Here is a 25,184-nt window from a genome sequence, read left to right on the forward strand (position 1 = left end):
CGGCAGAACAGGCATGCAGAATCAAGGTGATTGTGAAGCTTATACAGACCTAAGACCAGGTAAGTCAGGTGATTCATGGACATATGATATAGCTCTGTATTATAAGTCCCTCGCTAATTGTATGAAACATCTACAAATAATTACATGTATGGTATTATATCTATGAATTTTCACTTTTGTATGAAATCAAGATAATGATAAGGTTGTTTAGTTTTATGTGATGTGTTATATAGCACGGAAAGCCGTGTAGCGCTACGTCTAGTTGAGAGACAACTCCTGCCAAGTTTTTTTTAATCATACATGTCACCAGCAAAGTGTACTAGGTCTAGAAGTGTTATGGGATTTGTTTGTGACGTAGTTCACAGCAACATTGCACCAGACTTTTTTTCATTGTCTTTGTCAAGACATTTTAGATGGATTTTGGGGATCGACACTGTAAATACGTTTCGGTAGCCTTTCCAATATATTTAAAGATATGGTTATGAAGGATATAAAAGAAGGGGATGACATTGAATAAAAAACCAATTAGAGACCATATAATATTCTATTTTTATTTTAATTCGGAAGTCAAAATATACATGTAAATTGTGTATGTAGGGATATGTAAATTCCTCTAGACTAGCATAAGTCTGACTATCTATCCGTGATTTTATTTTTCATTTTTTTTCTTCGTCGCAGTCCATGACAAAAGTAAAATCGTGGAAAGATAGTCACAACCCTTCAGACAAGACTAGCCCCTAAAATGGTATCCAATCAGTAAAACATGATCAAAGTGGCATTTTCACCATTCCGAATTCCGATGCCTTATTGATCGTCAAACAATCTTTCTTAAGTATTTTAAAGACAACTGCTACTGTAAAGATAATTGAACTTGAATTGATCAGATTCGGAGCTAATCAGGCGCGGATCACAGATTTCGGATTAGAGGGGCGCACATTTTCACACTAAAAAATATTCTTTCCATCTGCTCCTCTCACTCACTTTTTCCTCATTTTTCTAGTGTTTACAGGAGGGGTGTGTGAAAAGAATGCATGTATCTTTTTCTTTGTTTCGACAAATTATTTAACAAAATTCCTTATCTAGGTTTTCGTTGATGCTTTCTTATCAATCATTACCTTTGGGACTGATTGAAGAGATAATTTCGGTATTTATTCCAAATTCTACAAATTTCTGGAGTCTGAATTGGGCGTAGCCCCAATTATTTGTTTAATACTATCATGTTAATGTCCCAGTTTGCACATGAATGCAATCGAGTGTGATGATAAAATTTCAGTTTTCATATCATTATCCACGCAAAAAAAGTCACATTGTCAATTTCACCCTATGTCCCACTCTCTCTCTCACTCTGGGTACACCAGTGCTAATAAACCTTCTTCATAGGCGTTAAAAGTCTTGGACCGTTTCTTTAATCTCCAAGGGTCATTTCTTGCTTCTTGTTTGTGTATAAAAGGGAAGCAATTCGTACACATATATAAAAATAGTATCGTAATAATTAATCGTTGAAAAAGTAGTGCAATATAAGAGGGTATCGTATGTGATAATCCATATGACATTTAAAACTTAAAGGGAGATTGAGATAAGATATTACACAGATTTCATAGACAACAGATATTATCAATACGCATGAGATATTGAATACAAACTTCTCCCCGACGGAAGTTGACATGGTCTTACCGGAAGCTGTCCGTATCCAAGCAACATTTCAACATCTCACACTGCTTGGTGGTCTATAGAACATTTTCTTGATTATAAGGAACAGGCAGAAAATTGACGGCTGCTTCGCACAGGTAATGTGATTTGAGGTTTAAAGAAGTGTCATTTACATTTCACAATCAAATTAGAATAAAACTAGAACGGCGTGTACAATTTACCGTTCCACAGTTCAGTTTGGCGACGGTGTTGTGTACTTTATTTTGTTGACAATTCCAACATGCCGCTGTAGAAGATTTTGAAAGAATATTCTTATTTTCTGATTGCATTGAAAATTATCATCCATTAAACTACATAAACGCTATGACTTCAATACATTGTGATAAATTTGTATGAATCTAGATGATATTTATTTAACTGACGTACATGGAAACTGCCTGTCTCAGTTTTCAGTGTCGTCGTTTTCTTCCTCTTGTGCAAGCTACGTAACAGGGCATCACTGCACAGTTTCGATTGAAATATTACACCTTCATGGATATGGTACCTAGTTTTTATTTTGTCTATGATAGTTGGTTTGCATCGTATTCAAGTATCAATCCATATAGATACAAAAATAAACAATAATGCATATTAAGAAGGGAAATTTGATATTTTAATACCGTCTTGTTTCTATCACGTGAAGCAAAGGAGGAAGGTTATGATTATGGGTTCTATAATCGAACATGTTCACCTCTTGTGCAACTTTTTGATTTACATGAATGACAGATAATAGCCTAATGCTATTGATTCTTTTTGACATGAAGGAAGTCAACATGCCTGCTGCTCTAGTAACTGCGGCAGATCTGGAGGATAATATCCGCACTCTGTCACTAACAAAGAGGATACGAGTCACTGAATTCTTCCAAGACTTTGACAAGCTCCGCTCAGGATTTATTTCAGGTAATCTAATAAGATATAAATATCATCATGTAATGTTTGGCCTCCGATACTGTTATGTTCAATATAAGTATGAATTCCTTTATTTCATAACACAGCAACAAGGAAAATTCATGTCTTGCAATTTGCATATTCTTATTGTCTGTCATATAAGATGAATTATTGCTTCAAAAATTTGACAACATGATCATTACTGTCCTCATGAAGATGTTCATAAGGTGATAAAAATGAAAGGATGATAGCCTCTGATAAGCAGTATTTACTTTTCAGACCAACAGTTTTTCCGGTGTTTATGGCTCACCCTAGGACTCCAGCTAGATGATGAACAAGCAAATGTTTTGCGAAAAAAATATGACTTAAAACGAGATCAAAGAATGCACTATAAGTCTTTCTGTGAAGAAATAGAGAAAAACTTCAATCCTGGTGATCTAACAGTTGATCCAAAAAGTCAGAAAAAAGAAGCACCAGAATTGTAAGATATTTTTATACATTTAATTTAATGTTCTATTTTTTTTATATTGTCATCCCATACATAAAACCTTGTGGTTTATTTAGAGTACATTCCATTTTTGGTACTATGATTCAATAACATAAAAGAATTTAAGTTAATCCTTATTAACAAAACATTAATACAGTATGTAGCAGTGATTTTGGTCTAATAAGATTAATTTCATGAAGAAGTACAGATAAATATATCATTATCATTTTTCTCAAAGAATTTCAGAAACTGTTTTTATGTTTTAATGTACATGCTGCAAAATAATTGATGCTTAGTCAAATAGGACTAACTACACCTCATGAAGATTTAAATTCTGTCTTGAATAAAAGGTCAAGCACATACATGCATTTTCTGTTCATAACATCACAGTTTGGGAACCAAGCGGTCTGTACGACCATTGAGTCCTCAGACAGAAGATAAGATCCTGAAGCTCCTACAGAGAATGCAACAGTTCTATCACTACCATGGGATCAACCTGAGGACATGTTATGAGGACTTTGATCGCCATCACATGGGTGTCGTCACAGAAAGCCAGGTAAAGGATTTGTGCCAGCAACTCTAGTGATGCTGGATTTTAGACTGAATACCAATTAGATATCTCAACAACAGATTATATATTTTTAATTTCGATATATACTGCAAATTTGGTGGAGGTTATTACTTCCCTTTAATCAATTACTGTTATCAGTGTAAGATGTAAGGGATAAATTGTATGTGCCAAGATTTTGAAACAATCAAAATATTTCATAGTTTTTGAAAGTCTAATTTGCTCATGCTTATAGAATACATTTTGCATTGTGCAGTTTTATCGGAGTTTCCCTGGCCCCCCAGATGTCAATGACAATGAAATGAGTATGTTGGTGATGAAGTACCGAGACCCTGATAAGCCAGGTCTCCTCAACTATCTCAATCTACACCACGACATCGTGGCTATAGGACAACAACTGATGGGGTCTGTTAGCAGTGTCCTGGACAGGAATGTAGATCTTGTCCCATTGATGGTAGGTGTTCATTTTATCGCTCAGCTCGATCAATAGGGAAAATGTTAGACATTTTGATGGAATATTCAAATGATATGTCCACATCTTTTTGTTCCTTGTTTTTGCTTTTATTTTCTGTATCATTGTAGAGAATATCAGCAGAATATATTAAGATATGTAATCTGTGAGTAGCCAAAACTGAATATAAATACCAGTATTTTTCCCCAATTGTGCTTTTGTCAGGCATGTGTCTTATTTTTTCCTAGTATTAAAAATTGTGAATTATGTCCATGGCTTGCTTGATTCCCATTAATTGATCTGTTTATTATAGAAGTAACCTGTGAGAATCTCCATTGAAACATACCACTATATCTGATGGTCACAGTAATCTTATGAAATATCTTGTAGCCAAACTTGGATCCAGCCCTCAGCATGATCTTTGACAAGATTAGAGTATCTGTGTATAAAAATGGAATACGTACACCTGAGTTTTTTAAGGACCATGACAAGCTGAGGAGTGGTATAATCACAGAAAATCAGTTTGTATGTGGTCTGGCTTTAGCTGTGGGTAAGGAGGCACAGCTATCACGTGCTGAAATACAGAAAGTGGTTGAATATTACAGACAGCCTGATGGACGTGTCCAGTACCAGGAATTCTGCGACATGATGGAAAATGGTAGGGAAATAATTTCATAAATTTTATAGCTTAACACAATGGCAATTTGATGGTGTAATAGGATTTTTTCTCTCTATGTGAATTTTTATAATAATTCTTTCATGTTTTTAACATCATGTTGATTCAAACATTATAATGCTACAACAAATGTTGAGAGGTTTGGAAAGGTGTATCTTCTCATTCGTTATAAATTTCTATTGTGATTTTCATCTGAGAATGCACCTGTTTTACTTACAGCATTTAACATTCCCCATTTGGACAAGAAACCACTTCAGAATGTTGTCCGGCCATTGAAGGGAACATTACATAGAGTGAGTGTGCTTTTCTTCTATACACACAGCAAATTTGATATTAATTAATATATTTAATTTAAGAAGAAATGATTAATTGCATTTTAGGGCCACAGTTTTAAGTTTTGAATTGTGCTTATCAAATACATATTTTTACAAAGATTCAAGTACTCTGATATTTCCAACAGGTCTATTTATTAATTGTATTATGATACAAATGATGCTCATTGTATACCCAATGTACTTTTTATATATACTTATATATATATATCTTTTGAAAGATTGGAATTATTTGTAATGCTATCATTAATATGGAGAAACAGCTTAACTGTAATTAAGTATGCATAATTGTCAAAAATCTGCCATTTTTGATAATATGTCATTAAAGAAGAAAAAATGATACAATAATTGCCATGCAGATATATGTTTGTCCTAGTTGAATAATACAAATTTGTGATGGTAGTTACAAGAATACGTTGTCTTCTCCGTGTAGGGACTGAAGTCTCTGACAGATGACCAGGAAGCAAGAATCAAGGTCATCCTTGGGGAAATCTTAGAGCAGGTCAAAAGGAGACGTCTCATGATGTATCCATACTTCAAAGATTATGACCGGGTATGTAGCTGTAATAACCTCGGTTAGTGCAAATGTCTCATTGTTTCATGAAAAATAGATGGCTATCTTAATAAATATGAAGATCATTCTTTGTTTACATGTCTTATAGCTTTTAACAGTGATCAAGATCCCAGGGTATTGCTGAGAGATATATTTGGTTGGCATGTTTAAGGGGTATTGATGATGGTTATGTTTGATGGGCATGGTTACACTGAATTGATGAGGGTTATGTTTGGTGGGCACAGTTGCAGAATATTGATAAGGGTTATGTTAGTTGGCATGGTTACAGGATATAGGTGAATGGTATGTTTGGAGGTCATGATAACAGAGTTTTGATGAATGATATGATTGGTGACTCTGATTACAGGTCTCTGATTTTGACTTTGGTTGTTGACTGTAATAGGGTAGCAGGGTGTTATTAAGGAGGTTCATGATGTGTGGACATGATTGCAAGGTATTACTTAGGAGTATGATTGGTGGGCATGATTGCAAGGTATTATTTAGGAGTATGATTGGTGGGCATGATTGCAAGGTATTACTTAGGAGTATGATTGGTGGGCATGATTGCAAGGTATTACTTAGGAGTATGATTGGTGGGCATGATTGCAAGGTATTACTTAGGAGTATGATTGGTGGGCATGATTGCAAGGTATTACTTAGGAGTATGATTGGTGGGCATGATTGCAAGGTATTACTTAGGAGTATGATTGGTGGGCATGATTGCAAGGTATTACTTAGGGACATGATGTGTGGGCATGATTGCAAGGTATTATTTAGGAGTATGATTGGTGGGCATGATTGCAAGGTATTACTTAGGAGTATGATTGGTGGGACATGGTTTTAGTGTATTGATGAGAGATAAGATTGGTGGCTGTCATTACAGGGTATTGATAAGGGCTTTGTTTGTTGGAGGGGGTTTTGGGGCATGGTTACAGTGAATTAATTAGTGCAATGATCTATGACTGTATGTGTTGATAAGGGCTTTGTTTGTTGGAGGGGGTTTTGGGGCATGGTTACAGTGAATTAATTAGTGCAATGATCTATGACTGCCATTAACAGGGTATCAATGTAAGTTATGATTGATGACTGTAATTACAGGGTATTGCCTACACCAGAGTGGTCACGAAGACCCAGTTTGGACGTATTCTCCACTTCCTCAGCCTCAACATTAATGCCGAGGATCTGAAATTAATCTGTCTTAAGTTTGAGGATCCAGCAAGTGGTGATGTCAATTATCCTGACTTTGTCCAAGCTGTTGACCAAGGTATGATCATTTAAGTATGTTTATAAAAACACAGGTACTCTATCAGTCCCTATATCTATCTACCTACTACACTACTCCTCAAGCAGGCTTCATAATTGTATTCAAATCTCTTATCCCTTAAATTTGTAGTAAATACATCATTCTCTTATATAGAATTTGTTGGCCATACTTTGGATGATGCAAACATGATGGACAAGAACCGTACTAATACCCCAGTACCATCCAAACCAGTCAGTGCTTCAGACAGCAATGTGAGCTATGAGGACCTAATGAGCAGAATCAGGAATATTGTCCTTACCAACAGACTGCGAGTAAGTTTTGACGAGAAATTTTCATCATTCCCGATCAGACACATCATCATCCTCAACAACTGACTCGATAAAATATTCAGGAAATAGATCCATGATATCTTTGAGTACTTTCCCCTTTGTTTCACTATGGTCATATTTAATTCTGCTTTATATACATGGCTAGTATGAAACATGATATATATATATATATATACATCAGTCTGTATCCACTGCATATATCCAGGCAACAAAGGTAAGCTGACAATGTGGCATTGTTTTCTGTCCCCAGGTGATTGAGTATTTCCAGGACTATGACCCCTTAAGGAGTGGTTCAATCAGTAAGTCACAGTTTCGGCGGGGCCTGTCCGTTCTGGGTCTCAGTAAGCTAGGTCAGCATGACCTATTGGATCCACAGTTTCAGGTCCTCATTGATTATTACCAAAACCCAGATAAAGAAGACCAAGTCCTTTGGACCAAATTTACCTACGATGTTGAAACAGGTGAGCAGAAAAAAGATGTCCATTCAGTTCTTTCCATTAACTTAAACGTAGTCAAAATTCATCTGTTTCAAGATGTAAAATTTATATTTATGTTTGAACTAAGTTTGATGACTTTTATTGTAGTAAGTTTTAAAGTCTTCAAGAAACACTCATAAAATTCAATATTAAATTTCATGAATTCTGCCCGAGTGTTGTTTAAAAAATATTCAGTTGTTGGATTTACTTGATATATGTTTTTGTTGTGATTGTAGTCTTCACACAGCCAGGACTGGAAAAAGAGCCAACCTACCAGGTCCCTCCTATGGAAATGTTCAGGGTCCCCAAACCTGGCACCATAGACTGGGCCTACGCCACAGAGGACCACAAAGAACTGTTTGAGAGCACCATGGAGAGGTTGAGACAGAGAATAAACCAGCGCAGGGTTCTGGCCAAACCGGTATTCCAGGACTTTGACAAGTAAGGATGATTTAGTAGACATTTGTACAGACAATACTGCAACACAGTGACAGGGAGACAGATGTAACTGTCTCCTTCATTGAATTAGTTTTAGTTCCTTACTGCGACTAAGCTTAGTGATAGGAAATTATAGGAATCAAAATATTACACCTTTTATTAGAGAGTTTTATTTAAGGAGGTCACCTTTAGATGAATATCTCTCCTATACCTGTTATCAATTGCGCCCAATGCTGATGTGGGGGTATATTGGAGGCAACTTACAGAAAATAGCAATCTATCTAATATTTGAAAATTTTGCTTAAGTTAGTTATTGAAGTTTCTTGTCTTGCAGACATAACAATGGTCATGTGACAAAGGCCCAGTTTCGACAGTGTCTCACCATGCTTGAGTTGCACTCTACAGAGGCAGAAATGGCAGGTCTGGAGGCAAAGTTCTGTAATGATGTGGGCTTCAACTACCTTGCCTTACTGAATGAGCTGCAGCCAGTCATACCTCCAAAGTTTATGTATGAGACTCGTCTGGAGGAATTGCGCCTCACAAACAAGAAAACAAAACTCCCAGAAATCAATGCTGCAAATGACTTGGAGGAAGTTCTCATGAAAGTGAAGACAAAGGTAATATTGCAAGAGATCAGTGTGACTGGTGAAATTTTTCATTTGGATAGATTTAATTGAAATGGCATTTATCATTCACTCCAACTGTCAGTACGTCTGTTGCATTAAGACTTTCTCATCAAATCAAAAATTAATGACACATTTGCAACTTTTGTTATATTCCCTCTGGAAAGTTACAAAGTGAATTTTAAGTACCAGGTAGTCAAAATGACAGTTATGCTTAAAACCATCTTAAAATGGCAATTGTACCAATTAAAGGACAAGCTAATATTTAAAAAATAGCTTAACTCCAACACATTCTAGTTTTAACTTAGCTACGTACATCATATGTAAGGATAAGTGTACATTTCATGTTCATGTGCTTTCAGGTGAGCAAGGAACGCATTCGAGTAATAGACTTTATGAAGGACTACGACAAGCTGAGATCTGGTAGAGTGTTGAAAACATCATTCAGGCGAGCTCTAGATCTGTGCCGCTTTGAGCTAAAGGAAAGTGAGGCCTCTATACTAGAGGACAGGTATGCACCAATCTGTAGTTGTCTCTCCCTTTACTGTATAACTGGTAAGCACCAATCTGTAGTTGTCTCTCCCTTTACTGTATAACTGGTGAGCACCAATTTGTAGTTGTCTCTCTCTTTACTGTATAACTGGTAAGCACCAATCTGTAGTTGTCTCTCCCTTTAGTGCATAACTGGTAAGCACCAATCTGTAGTTGTCTCTCCCTTTACTGTATAACTGGTGAGCACCAATTTGTAGTTGTCTCTCTCTTTACTGTATAACTGGTAAGCACCAATCTGTAGTTGTCTCTCTCTTTACTGTATAACTGGTAAGCACCAATCTGTAGTTGTCTCTCCCTTTACTGTATAACTGGTGAGCACCAATTTGTAGTTGTCTCTCCCTTTACTGTATAACTGGTAAGCACCAATCTGTGGTTGTCTCTCCCTTTACTGTATAACTGGTAAGCACCAATCTGTACTTGTCTCTCTCTTTACTGTATAACTGGTGAGCACCAATCTATAGTTGTCTCTCTCTTTACTGTATAACTGGTAAGCACCAATCTATAGTTGTCTCTCTCTTTACTGTATAACTGGTAAGCACCAATCTGTAGTTGTCTCTCTCTTTACTAGAGGACTAGTAAGCATCAGTCTGTAGTTACTTGTCTCTCCCTTTACTGGATGATTTACATGTGAATTGAGATAACCTGTTAATGTTGATTTGCATGTGTATACTTTATGCATTTGAACTCTTTACTTTCATGTGGTTTGTAGGTATCAGTCTATTGGAGATGCTGATCATGTTGACTATGTAAGATTCTCTGATGAAATGGAGTCTATTTTCACATTTAAGGAGCTAGAAAAGGCTCCTCTTCAAAACCCTGTTCAGTTCAAACCTCCCCAAGAGTGGGCCCTCAACAAACTGGAAGGGGAAAATCAAGTGAAATGGCAAGCCTGCATGAACAGAATAGCAGAGAAGGTAGGTGCAAACCTCTGAACGTTAAGAGGAATATCATTGTTTTATGCCATCTAAAGGTATTTGTCAAATAAACATGATAATATTGTTTAAGGTCATTTTCTTTCATTTCATTTACAGGTGAGGAAACACCAAATGCAGCTGTTTCCACTGTTTGAGGATTATGACAGGGTCCACAATGGAACAGTATCGAGGTCTCAGTTCCGCAGAGTGCTGAGTGAGCTGGAACTCGGCAGCCTCGTCAGTGAACAGGAGCTTGATTTACTGTGGTTTAAATTTGAAGTGAAGATTGGCGGCAAAGATGACGTAGATTATACTGCTTTCTGCGAGATGATTTATGAGCTGGCAAAATTTGAATGGAGGAAGCCATGATGGAAATAAAAGATGTTAAATTGAATATAATAAAAACAAGAAAACAAAAAACAAGTTAATAGAAAAAACATTTAAAATACCAGTGTTACTAATTAAGAATACAGACAATTTGAAAGTGGATGTTGAAACTTGGATATAGAAAATGGAAACTTTGTGTGTCCTCATTTTGAACCGAGCTAGTGATGGTTTCCACAGACTAGGTGTTGGATTTGAGGAAACTTTTTTATTCTTATTTGTTACCTTCTGCCTACATCATTACATGTCAAAATAGAACTGAAAATGTCTGTGGTATCTTTGTGATGTCCTTACAAATATACAATTTTTGTAATGGTGGAAATGAACCTGTGTGAATGCAATACATGTCTCTCTGCTTAGTGATCTCCTCGTATGGTGATAACAGAATAAAAAACCAATGTTAGCAGACCTACACTATTGTTAGAAATGTCCTGTTGTGTTTGGGACTGTAAGTTATGATGACACCCATTTTCATGAAAATTGTATTTGTCCTTATAACCTGCTAATATGAAATTATCATTTTACAACAATGTACTATTGTCTTTTGAAGTATTATCCTTTTACTGAATTAAATTTTATCTTACAGATATATTTTTTACGTTTACATCAAAGTATTGTTAATAAATTATTGTTTTTTTTTCTGGATGCCTGATATTTTTTCAGCTGTGAATATGAGACTGTGATATATATATTTACTTCAGTATTTTAATCATTGCTATGGCTATGCAGGCACACAGGACTTGCTGGCAGCACATTGTTTGTAGATAACAATGGAGCTGGATGGGTCTGCCATTCTGTATCCATACCATGTACTTGTGTATATATTGTAAAGAACAATGAAATAAATATCATCTGTAAATAAGTAAAGTTGTTTCCTTGTTTTGTGCATCATTTTTCCTTATAAAGGAGAATAAAGATATTTGATAATTCCTGTAAGATAAATGATCCTGGTAATATGGAGGATATTGATAAATTGATCACATGTACAATCCAGTCAAATGTCTGCTTCTTAGTTTTCCTGTGTCTCAAATGAAGCCCACCCATTCCTGTCAGTATTTCAAAGTCCATTGATAAGCCCATCCCCTAACTTTGAGTCAGTTATTTTGTTGCCTCGCTTAGCCTACAGCAGAATAAACAGTTGTAACTGTTTTTTTTATTTACTCACAATGAAGACTATGGGAAGCAGTTGGCAACCATATACTAAAAAAAAAAAAAAGACAATAAACTATCACCATTCAACAAACCTTTGAGAACACTGGTGTTGCTTTGCTGTATAGTTGAGCATATAGTCATTCTTTACTGGATATATAGATTCAAAATGGCTGCAAGACCAAAGAGCGATTTGAAACTTGAAAGATTCTTTACAATTTTTCATAATATTTTTGCATTCGTGTAAATACTGATGTTCTGTCATACATGTGCAATTATATGTATGAAATAATATAGGAAACCATTGAGCTTGCTCTATATCTTGGTGTAATGACACAAAAAAATAATGTTATTTTACTGCTATCATGTGGAAAATTAGTGTTCAATTGAGTAAAAAAAAATGTGAAATTATTCACAAACTTTTAAAAATTTTACTCTGCACATTTATATACTTGTATATTATGAACTTCTTCAGTATTCATACTCAGTGGCTCTTGTTGGAACTTTTCTTAACTAGTTTTAAAGATATATTTCAATGGGGTTTGACTTGCTACATTATAAATAATTGTTTGTCATTACTCTACCACTCATGAAAATATATGATATTTTGCCTATGCTGTGCTACTTGACAAAAAATTGAGCTTTGTAAATAATTCAACTCTGCTACTTTGTACAACACACATTAGGTATATTTTGGAACTTCACGAAGAGAAATCGCTAAGTTCTATTTTATAAATTCCACCTCAACATTAGGCCCCATATTTTTTAACAATATCTATTGCACAAATCCTACCTAAACTTTACCCAAAGCTTCTTCACAACCAATGCCTGCATGGAAGTGATTTATGGGTCCTTGAGTAACAGGTCAAGGTCACTTACTACAAATATAAAATTGTTTCTTCAAAATGTCTTCATTTTTGCAGGGATCATTACACTTAGTCGATCTTCTTTGCTGGAAGTGCTAGTTCTCAGTTACTTTTTGCTCAGAGGTCAAAGGTAAAGGTCGCGATTACTATATGGAGATATGGGCGTATGCAGCAAAAATACATCACATCTAAAATTTTATGCATAGATAATCACTTATGACACAATGAACTGAAATTAAATGAGAAGTCACCTTACCACAGGTCAAGGTCATCAGGTCTAATTTTAAATATTTTACTGGAAATCGGTTGACAGATCATCATGATGTGTCGTAATAGAAGAGGGCTTCATCTGAACAAAACTCACAGTCATTGTGTCAAACATCAATGTTAACTTTCACAACAGGGCCGGCGGAACGGGGGGCTCAAAATAAAAATGAAAATTGCAAATTTTACAGATGATATTTAATATTCAATGATAGTTAAGTTTTAGCAAGTCGATTTTCCTCATAGCATATACACTGTACTGACAAAACACAATTCAGTGAAAATATAGTATATATTCATTTCTTTGAATCATATCGTTGAAATATTTCAATCTTCATAATATGAAAAGTTTTACTTGACCTTATCGAACAAAGAAGCGATGCAAAATCAGTCATCTGATGTGAACTTTCCAAATACCCTTTCGCAGTTTTCATTGTTTACAAATTCATTTGCAACATCAACTTAATTAATAGATGCAGTCGCCTCTTTGTGGACATGAAGTTGCATGCAGTTTTCCAGACGTTGTGTCATTGTTGATCGCAGATAGGTTTTGATTCTGCGCAATGGCCGTTTACACACAGCATTGGTTGCTGGTATCAAAAGTAACAATTTCAGAAATTTTACAACTTCGCAAACAATCTCATGTTGACCCTGTTATGTTGTGGTTACATTTACATTGTGGTGTAAACAGCGAAATCAAAACACGGTCCTGTAACTGCTGCAAAAGCACGTTATTTTTAAAACAGAAAATTTTGGTCAAAAACAAATTATATCAACTCAACATAAGAAATTTTAATGACCGACACAATATCTTTAGCATGAATTAAAAAACATTTCAAGACAAATGTATATATTATCATGCCTAGTAATGATTTGCAATTTACATTTATTATTGTCATCATCACAACTTAAGGAATTTTACAAAAACATGGTTGAAAACAAAGTTTTTGTGTGTATTGTAGCTTTTGTCAAATTGCTTCCGCCGGGTTTGTACAATATACCGTTTCCTTACCTAGTAAATATTTTGTTACGCCATTATGAAGTGAATTGTTCTTTGGGTCAGGCTATCATTGAAAAAAAAAAAGTTGTTGGGGAATATATCAATAACAGTTTGAGATCAATATCACACTAGATTTTTTATTTCCTTTACCTTAATGGCCGAAGTGGACCTTTTTTTTTGGATATCTTCTGATGAGTCCACTAAACACGATTTTCAAAGTGTTCCAGTAACAAACAGGATCCTTGCTCAGAGAGAGAGAGAGGGAGACTTCAAACTTCCTATATTACTTTCTTCAATATACGGCAAGATACCACAGAAAACTAAGAGTTACTTCTCCAAAATGTAGGACGAAATATTAAGTATTATTTCTCTACTCCAAATTGTAGTAAAAAAAGTTTGGTTTCTGTAACCTAGATAAGACTAAAAATATACTACAAATCTACTGGCGATGAACGTTATGTTGTTAGCAAACATGTCGCTAGCAAGACTATTTCCGGAATACAGCGGAAAATTACGAAGAATAATCGATATATCATTTACCTAGAAATAACCTGAAACATGTGGAGAATATTAATACTTGATACCAGCTATGTGAAATTGACAAATAAAGTGTAAAATAATTAGATAAATTATCTTAGATAAAAGTCGTAAAAAATAGTTAGAGGCTATCTTCACTGAACGTCATCGTCGACCAATGAAATAGCTGTTTTCTTAACACGTGCCCAAACCGCACTGTGAATCGGTCCTTGTGAATGCCTACCTCGCCGACAAAGAACAAGACCTAAGGATCAGACAAATAACATCATGGCAGAAGAAGGAGGCGAATACAGCTACGAGGCAAATGGAGAAGGATTCGAACAAGCACAAGGTTTTGAAAACTTTAGTGGTGATGTTGAAGCTGCAGAGCCAATGGATGAATCAGAAAAAGCTGCTGGCGACACCGTAGAAGGTGGCGAAGACGACGAAGACGACCGGTATGTTCAGATTCATTACTCTCGAGATTTGTATTATCGTCGAATTCTATACGCGAAAGCTTTCTTATCCTGCTTTTATAACTGAACATCAACTTAAATGCACGCTTTCCAGTTTGTAAAATGTAAAATAATTGACTGCCTTTGTTGATATTCGAGTCCCAAACATGGAGCAAATGGCGCCCATTCACAAGTCACGTGATCCACCGCGTGGGTAAGCTAAAATCATCATAATAGACTTAAAAGTTGCTAAAACCGTTTTGGTAATCTAAAAATAAAAAGTTGTGGATTTTAAAATAATCGGTTTTTTTTTGCTAATATGAAAATTCATTTATTCCAGTAAATTGTTCGTGGGAAACCTGAGCTGGGAAACCCAGCAGAGTGAGTATGCCTTTTTCGTCGATCAATATTGGTGGAAATACCATCGGCTGAACCATGTTGCATGATCAAAATCCGTTTAGATCTTCTGAGTGCTTACTTTTTATGGTGACCGAGAGTCATTGGCAAAACTTAACCTTGCATGATTTTATATATTAATATAGAAAGAATACCAACACTAATGTTAAGCATTAGTATTCTTGAAAAAAGTATGATGCCTTTGTTGCAAATTATTAGAAAAACTTTTTCTGTTGTATTCTAAATGACCTAGCATTTGGATAAATAGTTGATTTCTCGAAGCAGCAACTATCCCTCAAACTAGACCCATACGAGGGGTTGTGTCCAACCTGATTATAGCATAAAAGTTAATGACAAATATATGTATTTGCAGCTTAGGTATTGTCCATTGTTCAATTTAGTATATCAATAAATTCTAGCTTCACTCTTGTGCTTTTGTTGACCTAACTTTCAAACATTATAATTTTGGCCAATGCAAACTATGTATATATGCAATATTCTAAACAAATAAAGTGATTAAAGGAGAAGAGACTCCATTTTATATAGTGTGCATATTTAGATTTTTCTTTTTTTTTTAACTCAACGTGTTATTTTGTAAAGCTTTAGAGGAGAGTGCTAATGTTCTTTCTGCTTCAAGATGGAATAGGAAAAAGAGCATTTATACATTTTTCTTTCATGGCACAGAAGTGGTTTTGTCATAGGTTTTTTCAAACAAATAATTACATGCCCAATACTGTTAATTTCAAATTTATGCCAAAACGCTTAAATGTGATAATGTGAACTTAATGAGAAAACTTTACAGACAGCAATGGGTTAGGCACCTTTTGGGAAGTTAGATGTTAGGTGCCTGTCTCAAGTTTCTTGCCATGTAAACTTCTATTGTTTTGGTAATTGCATGTGTGTAACTTTTACTGAAACTTTGATTTTTGTGTCTTGGATATTTGTGTCTCAAGATCCATACTTTTCCTTTGGAACTCCCCCAAATTTTAAGAACCCTCTAAATTTCTTTGTGATTTGATTAGTCAGAATTTTTAAAATGGTGGGCTGCACTGGCTTGAAAAATATCTTGCAAAAATTCTAAACTGTGTTGAGCAAATAAGTGCAAGTCGTTAAATGTTTGTTAATCAAAAGTTAAAAGTTGTGATCAATAAAATTATTGGTTTTATGGAGTTTTGGTCTAGGTCATTGTGTTGTTTCACAGATGAAAGACAATGATTATGCAACTGTTTCTTATGCAGGGATAATTGCATTGTCAAAGCATTAAGGTCAAAAAGAAATTCTTGCAAAGTATAATTAGTTTAAATGAAAGGTATTGGCTGGTCATAACTGGATGCAAGCAAATAAAAGTGGGAGATTAATCTTAACAGAAAGTAATTTATGGGAATAGGTTATGACATTCGGTTTGATCTTTGTATTTCATTGCCTTTTCTTGTTACAAAATTAACTTGAAACCTATAATTTTAGAAATATTTGTTTTAAATCTATCAACACTGTTTCATTGCAGTTTCTCCACTAGTCTATTCAATCAGTTATAAGAAAATTTAAAAAAAAAAAATTTCAAATGTTGGCGAAAAGTTGGTAAAATTTTCTAATTACATGAAAGTTGGGGATAAATTATTTCCATGGTCAAACATTTTACTGTGACTAAAGCAGTTTTCCAATTCAATGAAGAAAAAAAAAACCTGTCTGGCTTTTATTGGATAAATCCTTTTAAGATATAGGTGGACTGGACGGCTGTAGGGGCCTGTGTGGAGGCTGTTAAAAATTACTATTATTTTGGTCAGTGAAAAGTAACAACTGGTTGGGGGAAAGTCAGGGAATTTTATGTTGATTGTAGACTTGCAACTCTGTGGGTGTTGTACATTGTCCTGTCTCAAGATTCCAAAATGACCAACATATCAAAAAATAAATAATTGTTTGGGTATATGACGATATCAATACATATAATTGCAGTATTTTTACACCACTAAATGTAAGCTGGTTTACCAAATATTTATTGCAGAGGACCTAAAAGATTACTTCCAAACCTTTGGAGAAGTCACAAGTTGCACATTAAAAACAGATCCAGAATCAAGAAGATCTAGAGGATTTGGATTTGTGGTATTCAAGGATCCAGCAAGTGTAGAGAAGGTAATTGCGGGTTATACAAGTCTTTTGAAGTAGTGTGAAACTAGTTTCTTTTAAGTGAAGAAGAATGTAGTGATTTCTGTTATGTAAAGATGCTTATATTGCACCTAGGCCTATGTGTCATGTGCTTTGACCAATTTGTGATAATGATACATATAAACATTGCATTACGTTTTGCTGCAATACATGTCATATCTTCTATGCCTAATCCCAGTATAATCATGTGACGAAACTTACTATTGAATACGGTTTTCAACCCTCCTTTTTTTAAGGACAAACTCTTCAATTTTGAATATCAAATAAAATTATTACCAGATCATTATTTGATTATTACTGTTTTGATAACGGAATAAAAAAAACACTAATCCGTGCAAAATGATAATTCATTGTCCTAATAAAAAATGAGTCTAGCATTCCTTATTGAAATAATTTCCTGTTGAAGCCAAATTCCAAAATTTGCAGCTGTGATCATAAGGCCATTCCAACCTCTTATCTTTGTATTTTTTGGGTCCAGGTAATCTTGGATATCTAAAAGCTGTGTATCCAAAATTATTTATTGGTACATGCATCTTTTTTTAATCTGTAACTATCAAATCCTATTTATACAACCAAATGATTTTTTCAATCACCAAGCAGCCTCTTCTGGCTACTGCTAAATGTGGCACATTTGGTCAAGTCGTGTTCAGTCTCATTTGGTCTGCCAGGGTCTCTGATTCCTGTTGAGAGATTCTGAAAACTTGTCAATTTCTTGCATGTACATATATAAAATGCACCTCGTTTGAAAAAGAAAGCTCTTGTGATTTGGCTGCAAGAAAAAATTCAAATGGCTCATGAAGAAAGGGCAAACACTTATTTACTATTGACCTGTAAAGTTCTGAATAATCAAAACCATGCGAGCTTCTAGTATCAATATATTCAGTATTGTGCAGGAGATGGAGGGTGTCCATTCTATGTGTACAAGTGACATAATATATGCCAATAAATCTTATTTGGTCTGAATTTAACTCCTTAAAACTTGATAGGTGTGAGTGATGGTAAAGCTTGAAATAAGAAGAGATGTGTAGGCTGAACAAGCAAGTTGAAAATGACATCTGTTTCCCTGCAAACTGAATGTTTTGAAAAGTAATGTTAATGTGGATTCAGAAAGTTTTGTTTTCTGTCTGGTGTTAATATGCATCATGCTTTTGTTCATAGTTCAATATGTCTATTGTCTTTCGTATATTTTTTCAGACTGCAGATGGATTGGGACAAGTATGGTCCTGCTGCCATCCTTATATATAGATTTTAAAACAAACTTCAAATTTTGATTGAGTAGAGTGATTAGTGGATGATAACTGTCTCAAAAACTAAAAAAAAGTATTTAGCAAGCTGTGCGACGTGTCCATGGTCCACATAGACCAATATGTCATTAGTAAAGTTTTTCTATCATGTTATTACCTTGAGTGCTTGAATGAGATATATTACATTATCTCGCTGATGTTTCACATCAAAGCACAAAAAATGCCAATATTTGAGGAAAGGGGAATTGAAAATAAATCCAGTCTTAAATTTTTATTTTCCTTGTTTGTATGTGATTCAGGTTTTACAAATAAAGGAACACAAACTTCAAGGACGTGTAATAGACCCAAAGAGAGCAAACCCTAGGAGAGAAGTAATCAAGAAAATTTTCTGTGGAAAAGTGGATCCAGGTGTACCAGAAGCTGATATTAGGGAATACTTTGAAAAATATGGAAAGGTATGTGTTGTAATTCGCTGCAAGGCAAAAATATAGTATGAAATTTCCAACACACTTAGCTTTATTTAAAAAAATCCTTGAGTTTTTCCCCTAAGAGAAAGTGTGCAAGTATTAATTTAGTATTCACCAAGGAAATCTCAAAGATTGGAGAAATGTAAGACTTGTGTGAACAGAGTATACTCAAGTATGAAATTTTCCCACTGGCAAAATGTTGAAGGATAAAGTAGAATGTGTTTTTTTTTATCAGATTGAAAAATTGGACCTGCCTTTTGATAAAGTAAAGGATCAGAGGAGGGCATTCTGTTTCATTGAATTTGAGAAGGAAGAAACTGTGAAAAAAATCATAGATAGTTGTCCACACAAACTAAATGACCAAGAAGTAAGTACATTGTTCCTAATGGAAATATTTGTTTCATCAATGAGAACTGCAGATTGAATTGATTTCATTCATGTCTTTTTTTCTCGTTACAGGAAAGAATAAATTAAAGTGTTTGACTTTAAAGATTTATTTACGCTCTTTAATAGTTTGCACGGGAATGTAAAAAAAAACAGTCAAACCTGCTTCTGAGTTCAACATCTCTCAAAGAATTTTCTGTTGGGATAAGTTAAGCGGTAAGAATAGATCATGCTGGTAAAGGATGAATGATAATGTGAAGGTTAACATGTACCATGTGACTGACACTATCCTCCTTTTATTCCACTTTCCAGCAAGATGCCGGTAATGAGTGGATGCAAAGGAGCCGAAACAGTTGATTGAGGTCATGGGCTAGAGGTACCAAATGAACTAAATGAAAGTTCCCAACCACAGCATCTTATTTTCTTTAACAACCGTTGAATTATAAGCTAAAGAAAATAGGGTTGCGATTAAAATATTCAATATCATTCACGTCATGTAATTAATGTCTTTTTGTTTTGAAACTCTTCCAGCATAAAGGATCCTGATTCTTCACATCAACAGGTGCTTTATATTCATAACTGCCCTGGCTAACTGGACCTCCTTAAAGGCGTTTCTAGTTGTCCAATTTGCTCGCAGCCCTGTAAAGCATCTTGATAGTTTTTAATGTAATTTTTTTTTGAAGAAGCAAATGTATATTTTGTTGTCTTTAATATACTTATTTATTCCTTTAAGATTGATGTGAAGAAAGCCACACCCACCAACCAGAACAAACGAGGCCGAGGAGGATTTGCTGCCTGGGGAGGCGGATGGGGCGGTGGTCGCGGTGGTGGAGCACGTGGGGGTCGAGGTAAGAACATAATTGAATTTGCTTTTAGAAAAATACCAATGGCTATAGCAGACTTTGTCCCCTTTTATACATTCCCTTAAGTAATAATCCCAAGATATTTGTTTATATTGTTTAAGTAATTGTTTGGGAAATCTCCTCCACTACCATAGGTAATAAATACACAATACATCTTTGTTGGATACATGGAGTACTTGTGTATGGAAATTCTTTGTCAGGATATTTATCATTTCAAACAACCACCGAATTTCCCATGTAGTGACAACTATAATATTTCTGTTTAAATTTTTAGGTGGTGGCTGGGGAGGCCAAGGATATAACAATAACTATTACAACAACTATAACCAAGGATATGGAAGTTATGGTGGATATGGAGGATATGGTGGTTATGACAACAGCTACTATCAAGGATATGGTAGTGGATGGGGTGGATACGATCAGGGCTACTATGGGAGCTATAGTAAGTCTTGACAATTTTGATCAGTTCTGCCAATGTAATCAAATTAAATGAATATTTCTAGTCTTTTTTCATGATTAGTGTAATTTTTTAAGTTTTGATCTTCAATACTTGACTGAACAATTCTTTGAAATTAATGTGCATGATATTACAGGGAATTGCAGATGTGATGACCATTAAACTGTGTTTGTTGTTATGTGCATGGTCTTGTGTTTTCATTTTTAATAGATTTTTACATTTGAGAAAATTAAACTGCTGCTGTATTTGTGATAGATGAAGTAGTTTTACTTAAACACCAAGTTTATTTGGTGTATAGCTTGTTATTAAGAACACCATTTACTTCCATTCCTTTCTACATACTGTGAAATTTGCCGATTAGTCTAAAGGTATTCAAGAATAATCATATTTATTACAAATGGGAATATTTTGATAAAAAGTACTTGTCAGTATGCTAGTTTGTCTCATCTCTAAGAGGATATAGCTAGACCAAAGTATGCTAGAATAACTACAATTCAATATTTTAATTCACAGTACCTGTAAAATTGATGGCTACATTAAGATACCTCAGAGGAAAATGCATATGAATACTGGTTATATAAATGACAAGGGTAATCTTTTTTGGATCTTGTAATCCAATACATGGGACATTATATAAGGTAGTTGCACAAAACAAGGAAGTAATACTTGCTACTACTGAAAGAGGAAATTTTGGAAGAATAGATGTAAAAAAGCTGAAAAAATTGGGTAGCCATTGTAAGTAACAAGACTACCTTGATCTTTTATAGGTGATTATAATGGAGGATGGGGCTATGACCAAGGTGAGTTGCAATATTAGGTGTAAATTAGTTCTCTAGTCTTTACCAGAATCATGTAGACATCATGCTATTTATGAAAAAATACCATGGTATTTATGGTTTCATTGAGTAAAATGAAGATAAAGTTTTGACATTTACAGATTTTATAATGAAGCAATTTAGAATGGCACAAAGGAAAAAAAAATCATGAATATTGTAAAATTTAGTGTGTAACAGGAGGTAAAGATTAAGGAGAATACAAAAAACAAACACAAGGTAGCAGTAAGAAAACTTTCCCCGTCATCAGACATGAAGATTGATGGTGCACTCTCAAATCATCGACCTGAAAAGATTGATTACGATCTGATCAGACATAATTGTTTTGCATGAAGCATTTAATTCCTTTGATGATGCATTTGTAGCATCAAGGACTTCACGCTCAGTCAGGTAACTGCTGTTACAGTTTTGCTTGCAGTTTTGTTTCCTGTTCATAAACTTGAACCATTGTATAAAAATAAAACAGCTTTCAAGTTTCGGAATTCTACATGTATGGATTTGAACTATCCATAAATGAAAGCTGTGTCTTGGTATTATGTAATGGTTCAAAATCAGCAATATTGAATAACATTTCATTTCTGGTCACTTTACATTGACAGCTTGCTTTATTTGGAATGATATATTTTTACTGCCATTGAAAGAATAGCTTGAACACCACCATGTATATATAAAATGCCTGGTGTGAAAAAGTTCTGTGACCAGAAATCAAGTGTTTCTCATTTTGTGACAATTTTTGTAGTTCGTTGATAATGTGCACTGCAAGTTTGCAAGAATTGACCTCTTGGATAATGCAATTATTTTGGATGTCAAATATAAAGTATTTGAAAAACATTTGTATTTGAACCTGACATTTCATTAAAATCAACATCTTACATGATATTTCTCACTATGTAATAATTGTTTTGAATAACTGTATAACCTTGCAGAGTGCATTTGATCATGAAATCACCTTTCCACAGGTACAGATCTTTCTGGTCACTATCTAGCTCAAGGTCTGTCAAGGCAACTCTGCAAGGTTTCTGAGTAGGTTGGGGTGATAGTGGATCCTAATGACAAGAGGTCAGTTGTGCTAACCTTTGTAGTGTGTAGTAGTAATCAATGTAAATAGAAACATAGCAATAAAACCATCCGATGGATAAAATCAATCAATTTCTATCCGTATTCACAGGGAATCAGCAACAGAGCACCTATGGCAAATCACAAAAAGGAGGCCGAGGGGCTGGTGGTGGGTACCACCCATACAGCCGATAAACAGGTAGGCGTGATTTATGGATTGTCATATCCATCTTGGTATACTTGCAGAGTGGGGTTAGTTTCACAATATAGACCTTGTTTATGTGATTAGGAAGTCTACCTGTGGTAAGGTGATGGTTAATGCTTGCTGATGGTTCATTATTATGAACTTGCAAGGTTGTATCGATTTGAATTTTATTACTTGAATGCAGCCAGCTGCAGCAAGCTGGAAAGTACTTGACAATTGGTTGCATCGATTAACTTTATTTCAATAGATAGGAAAGGTATAAAACATTTTTTTAGTTATGTCTATCTCCATTTGGCCAGAACTATATTTCATTGATTAGTAGATAGTTTTCTTTGCAGGAGCTTTTTAATCTGCATTTTTTTATTGGCTTGCTTTCCTCCTCCTCTATGCCTAATGACATGCAAACAGTTTAATATATACTTGACCTTGTGAACTAGCAATTTCTTCTTTTTTCCCTAACCAGAGTGAAGAAAGTGTCGGTTGCCAACAACCATTGAATCATGTTTCATTGCCTCATTTATCATCACATGCTGGACACTGTGTTACATCATTCCAAAGTGGATACAACAGTGACATTGAATAAACTATTGACTCTACAACCAGATTCATTCATTCTCATCTTTGATTTTATTGTCTGATCGTTGTCTTGTAAAAAAAAAAAAAAAAATAAAACTGACTTTTTTTTATTCATTTGTTCATTTTCATTTGTTCACCATCAGCAGGAAGGAATTGGAAATGAGAAGTATGACTTCAGATGCTGAAACTGTACAAATATACACATTTGATTCAGTTGCTTTTGATTTGTTGCCAGTAGAAGCAACATGCATAGCAAAAAATGTCAAATGATTTGAAGTGAGTTATTCTGTTAAAAAACAATCGTATAACTAGATCATCGAATACAAGAATTTCTTCCTCATTACAGTGAAAGAAAAGACCTTTGCGAAACCTTGGAGGTGGGATGAGTAAAGATGAAAAAGTTCACAAACGATCCTCTTTTTACCAAAGAATGTTGAGAGGAGATGTGTAGAATAGCATGAAGGATTTTAAACTAAATTTTGGTTTGCCAGGGAAATATGTCGCTCTACATGGGTTTTTTGTGTAATGGTCTGTTCATGCCTGGTGGCAATGCAGGCCATGGGAGAGTCTCCATCACTTATTGAAGAGTCTTGGACTAGGTTGAAATGCCAAACAAATAAAAATCGCAGTACTTCCGCTCATTTACAGTAACATCAGGGTCATGAAACAGTAAAATCACAACTGCCTTCATCAGACCAGTGGACTCTTTGCCAAGAATAAGTATTCCATTTCTAGAGCCTAACAGTCTTGCAGGCAGTGTGTGTCTTCCAGATGACATTTTAGAGGGCCAGAAAGTCGCTTTTTGTTCAAAAGTCTATAGATGGATGTGGACACATGAACCATTCAAAATGCTCATCCAGCATTGGTCAATTGTTTTGTAGAGAACAAGGTAGGTTAATAGGTGTATTGCTAAGTGGCATATGGTACCGAACTCTAAAGGAGATGCTGCATGAAGTACAAGGTTTATTTTTACGAAAATTAATTTTTGATAAATATTTTCATATCGATATTGATCCCTCACTTCTGGCCGATTAGATATCGGGAATACTTTGTAAATCTAAATACCCTGTCAAATTTTTTCACAAGACAAAGCATATAAATTAGGCTGCAATACCAATCAATTTCTATTCAATCTGACATCTTGTACAAATTGTGTACATTGTACAAGAAAGTTACCAGTGTGAATTTATGGGTAAACCAATGTCATGGATATGATATTGTTTGCTGAATTTAATCCATGTGGATAACTTTTCATGTGTATGAGTTATAACAATGAAATTTGGTTTTTATGCTTAATATAATTCCTTTAAATTCAGTAAAGTATTAATTTATCTGATAAAATGTTAAAAATAAATGTGATGAAAGGTAAAAGTTGGGTCAATCGTGAAAATGTAACAGACTTATAAATATAATTGTCAGTGGACTTAATTCTTCATTTTAAGTTAATCCAAATGTCAATATGTAGGTCACTAAATATTAGTCTAATTTTCAAACAAAATTGATAATTCCATACTTTGTTGTTAGTGTTAAAGTTATGCTTGTATACTGACTCATAGGACAAATAAAGTCAGTGTAAGGTTTTAATTTTTCAAACATTAGTTTAGAAACCTTCACACAAGCTGAAAATATAACTATGACTCAGAATTTGAAAAGAACGATCAAAATG

At 34.7% G+C, this 25,184-nt stretch overlaps 2 protein-coding genes across 5 annotated transcripts; both read left to right on the top strand.

Moving 5' to 3' along the window:
• Positions 1-2,462: 2,462 nt before the first annotated feature.
• LOC132543930 (uncharacterized) lies at positions 2,463-10,640 on the top strand. The gene is made up of 15 exons (XM_060207483.1): positions 2,463-2,589; positions 2,857-3,058; positions 3,455-3,620; positions 3,889-4,086; positions 4,474-4,741; positions 4,979-5,052; positions 5,525-5,644; positions 6,743-6,908; positions 7,062-7,219; positions 7,488-7,698; positions 7,950-8,154; positions 8,486-8,768; positions 9,137-9,285; positions 10,036-10,240; positions 10,358-10,640. Exons 1-15 carry the CDS (start codon positions 2,463-2,465, stop codon positions 10,607-10,609), a joined length of 2,784 nt encoding a protein of 927 aa, XP_060063466.1. The 3' UTR covers positions 10,610-10,640.
• A 3,998-nt stretch (positions 10,641-14,638) lies between these two features.
• LOC132543872 (heterogeneous nuclear ribonucleoprotein D-like) lies at positions 14,639-23,628 on the top strand. 4 transcript variants are annotated; one of them, XM_060207401.1, is made up of 10 exons: positions 14,639-14,877; positions 15,215-15,255; positions 17,273-17,400; positions 18,977-19,132; positions 19,380-19,511; positions 20,262-20,376; positions 20,666-20,833; positions 21,616-21,648; positions 22,047-22,071; positions 23,406-23,628. In XM_060207401.1, the coding sequence occupies exons 1-10, from the start codon at positions 14,708-14,710 to the stop codon at positions 23,437-23,439; spliced, it is 1,002 nt and encodes a 333-aa protein (XP_060063384.1). In that variant the 5' UTR covers positions 14,639-14,707; the 3' UTR covers positions 23,440-23,628. The 4 variants fall into 4 exon arrangements, with proteins under 4 accessions (XP_060063384.1, XP_060063383.1, XP_060063386.1 ...); XM_060207400.1 differs by lacking the exon at positions 22,047-22,071 and adding an exon at positions 22,850-22,936 and having other exon boundaries at positions 23,406-23,493; XM_060207403.1 differs by lacking the exon at positions 22,047-22,071 and having other exon boundaries at positions 23,406-23,494.
• The last annotated feature ends 1,556 nt before the right edge of the window (positions 23,629-25,184 follow it).

This window comes from Ylistrum balloti, unplaced genomic scaffold (assembly GCF_031769215.1).
Source record: "Ylistrum balloti isolate Yb309-2 unplaced genomic scaffold, AGI_CSIRO_Ybal_v1 Utg369772, whole genome shotgun sequence".
NCBI lineage: Eukaryota > Metazoa > Mollusca > Bivalvia > Pectinida > Pectinidae > Ylistrum > Ylistrum balloti.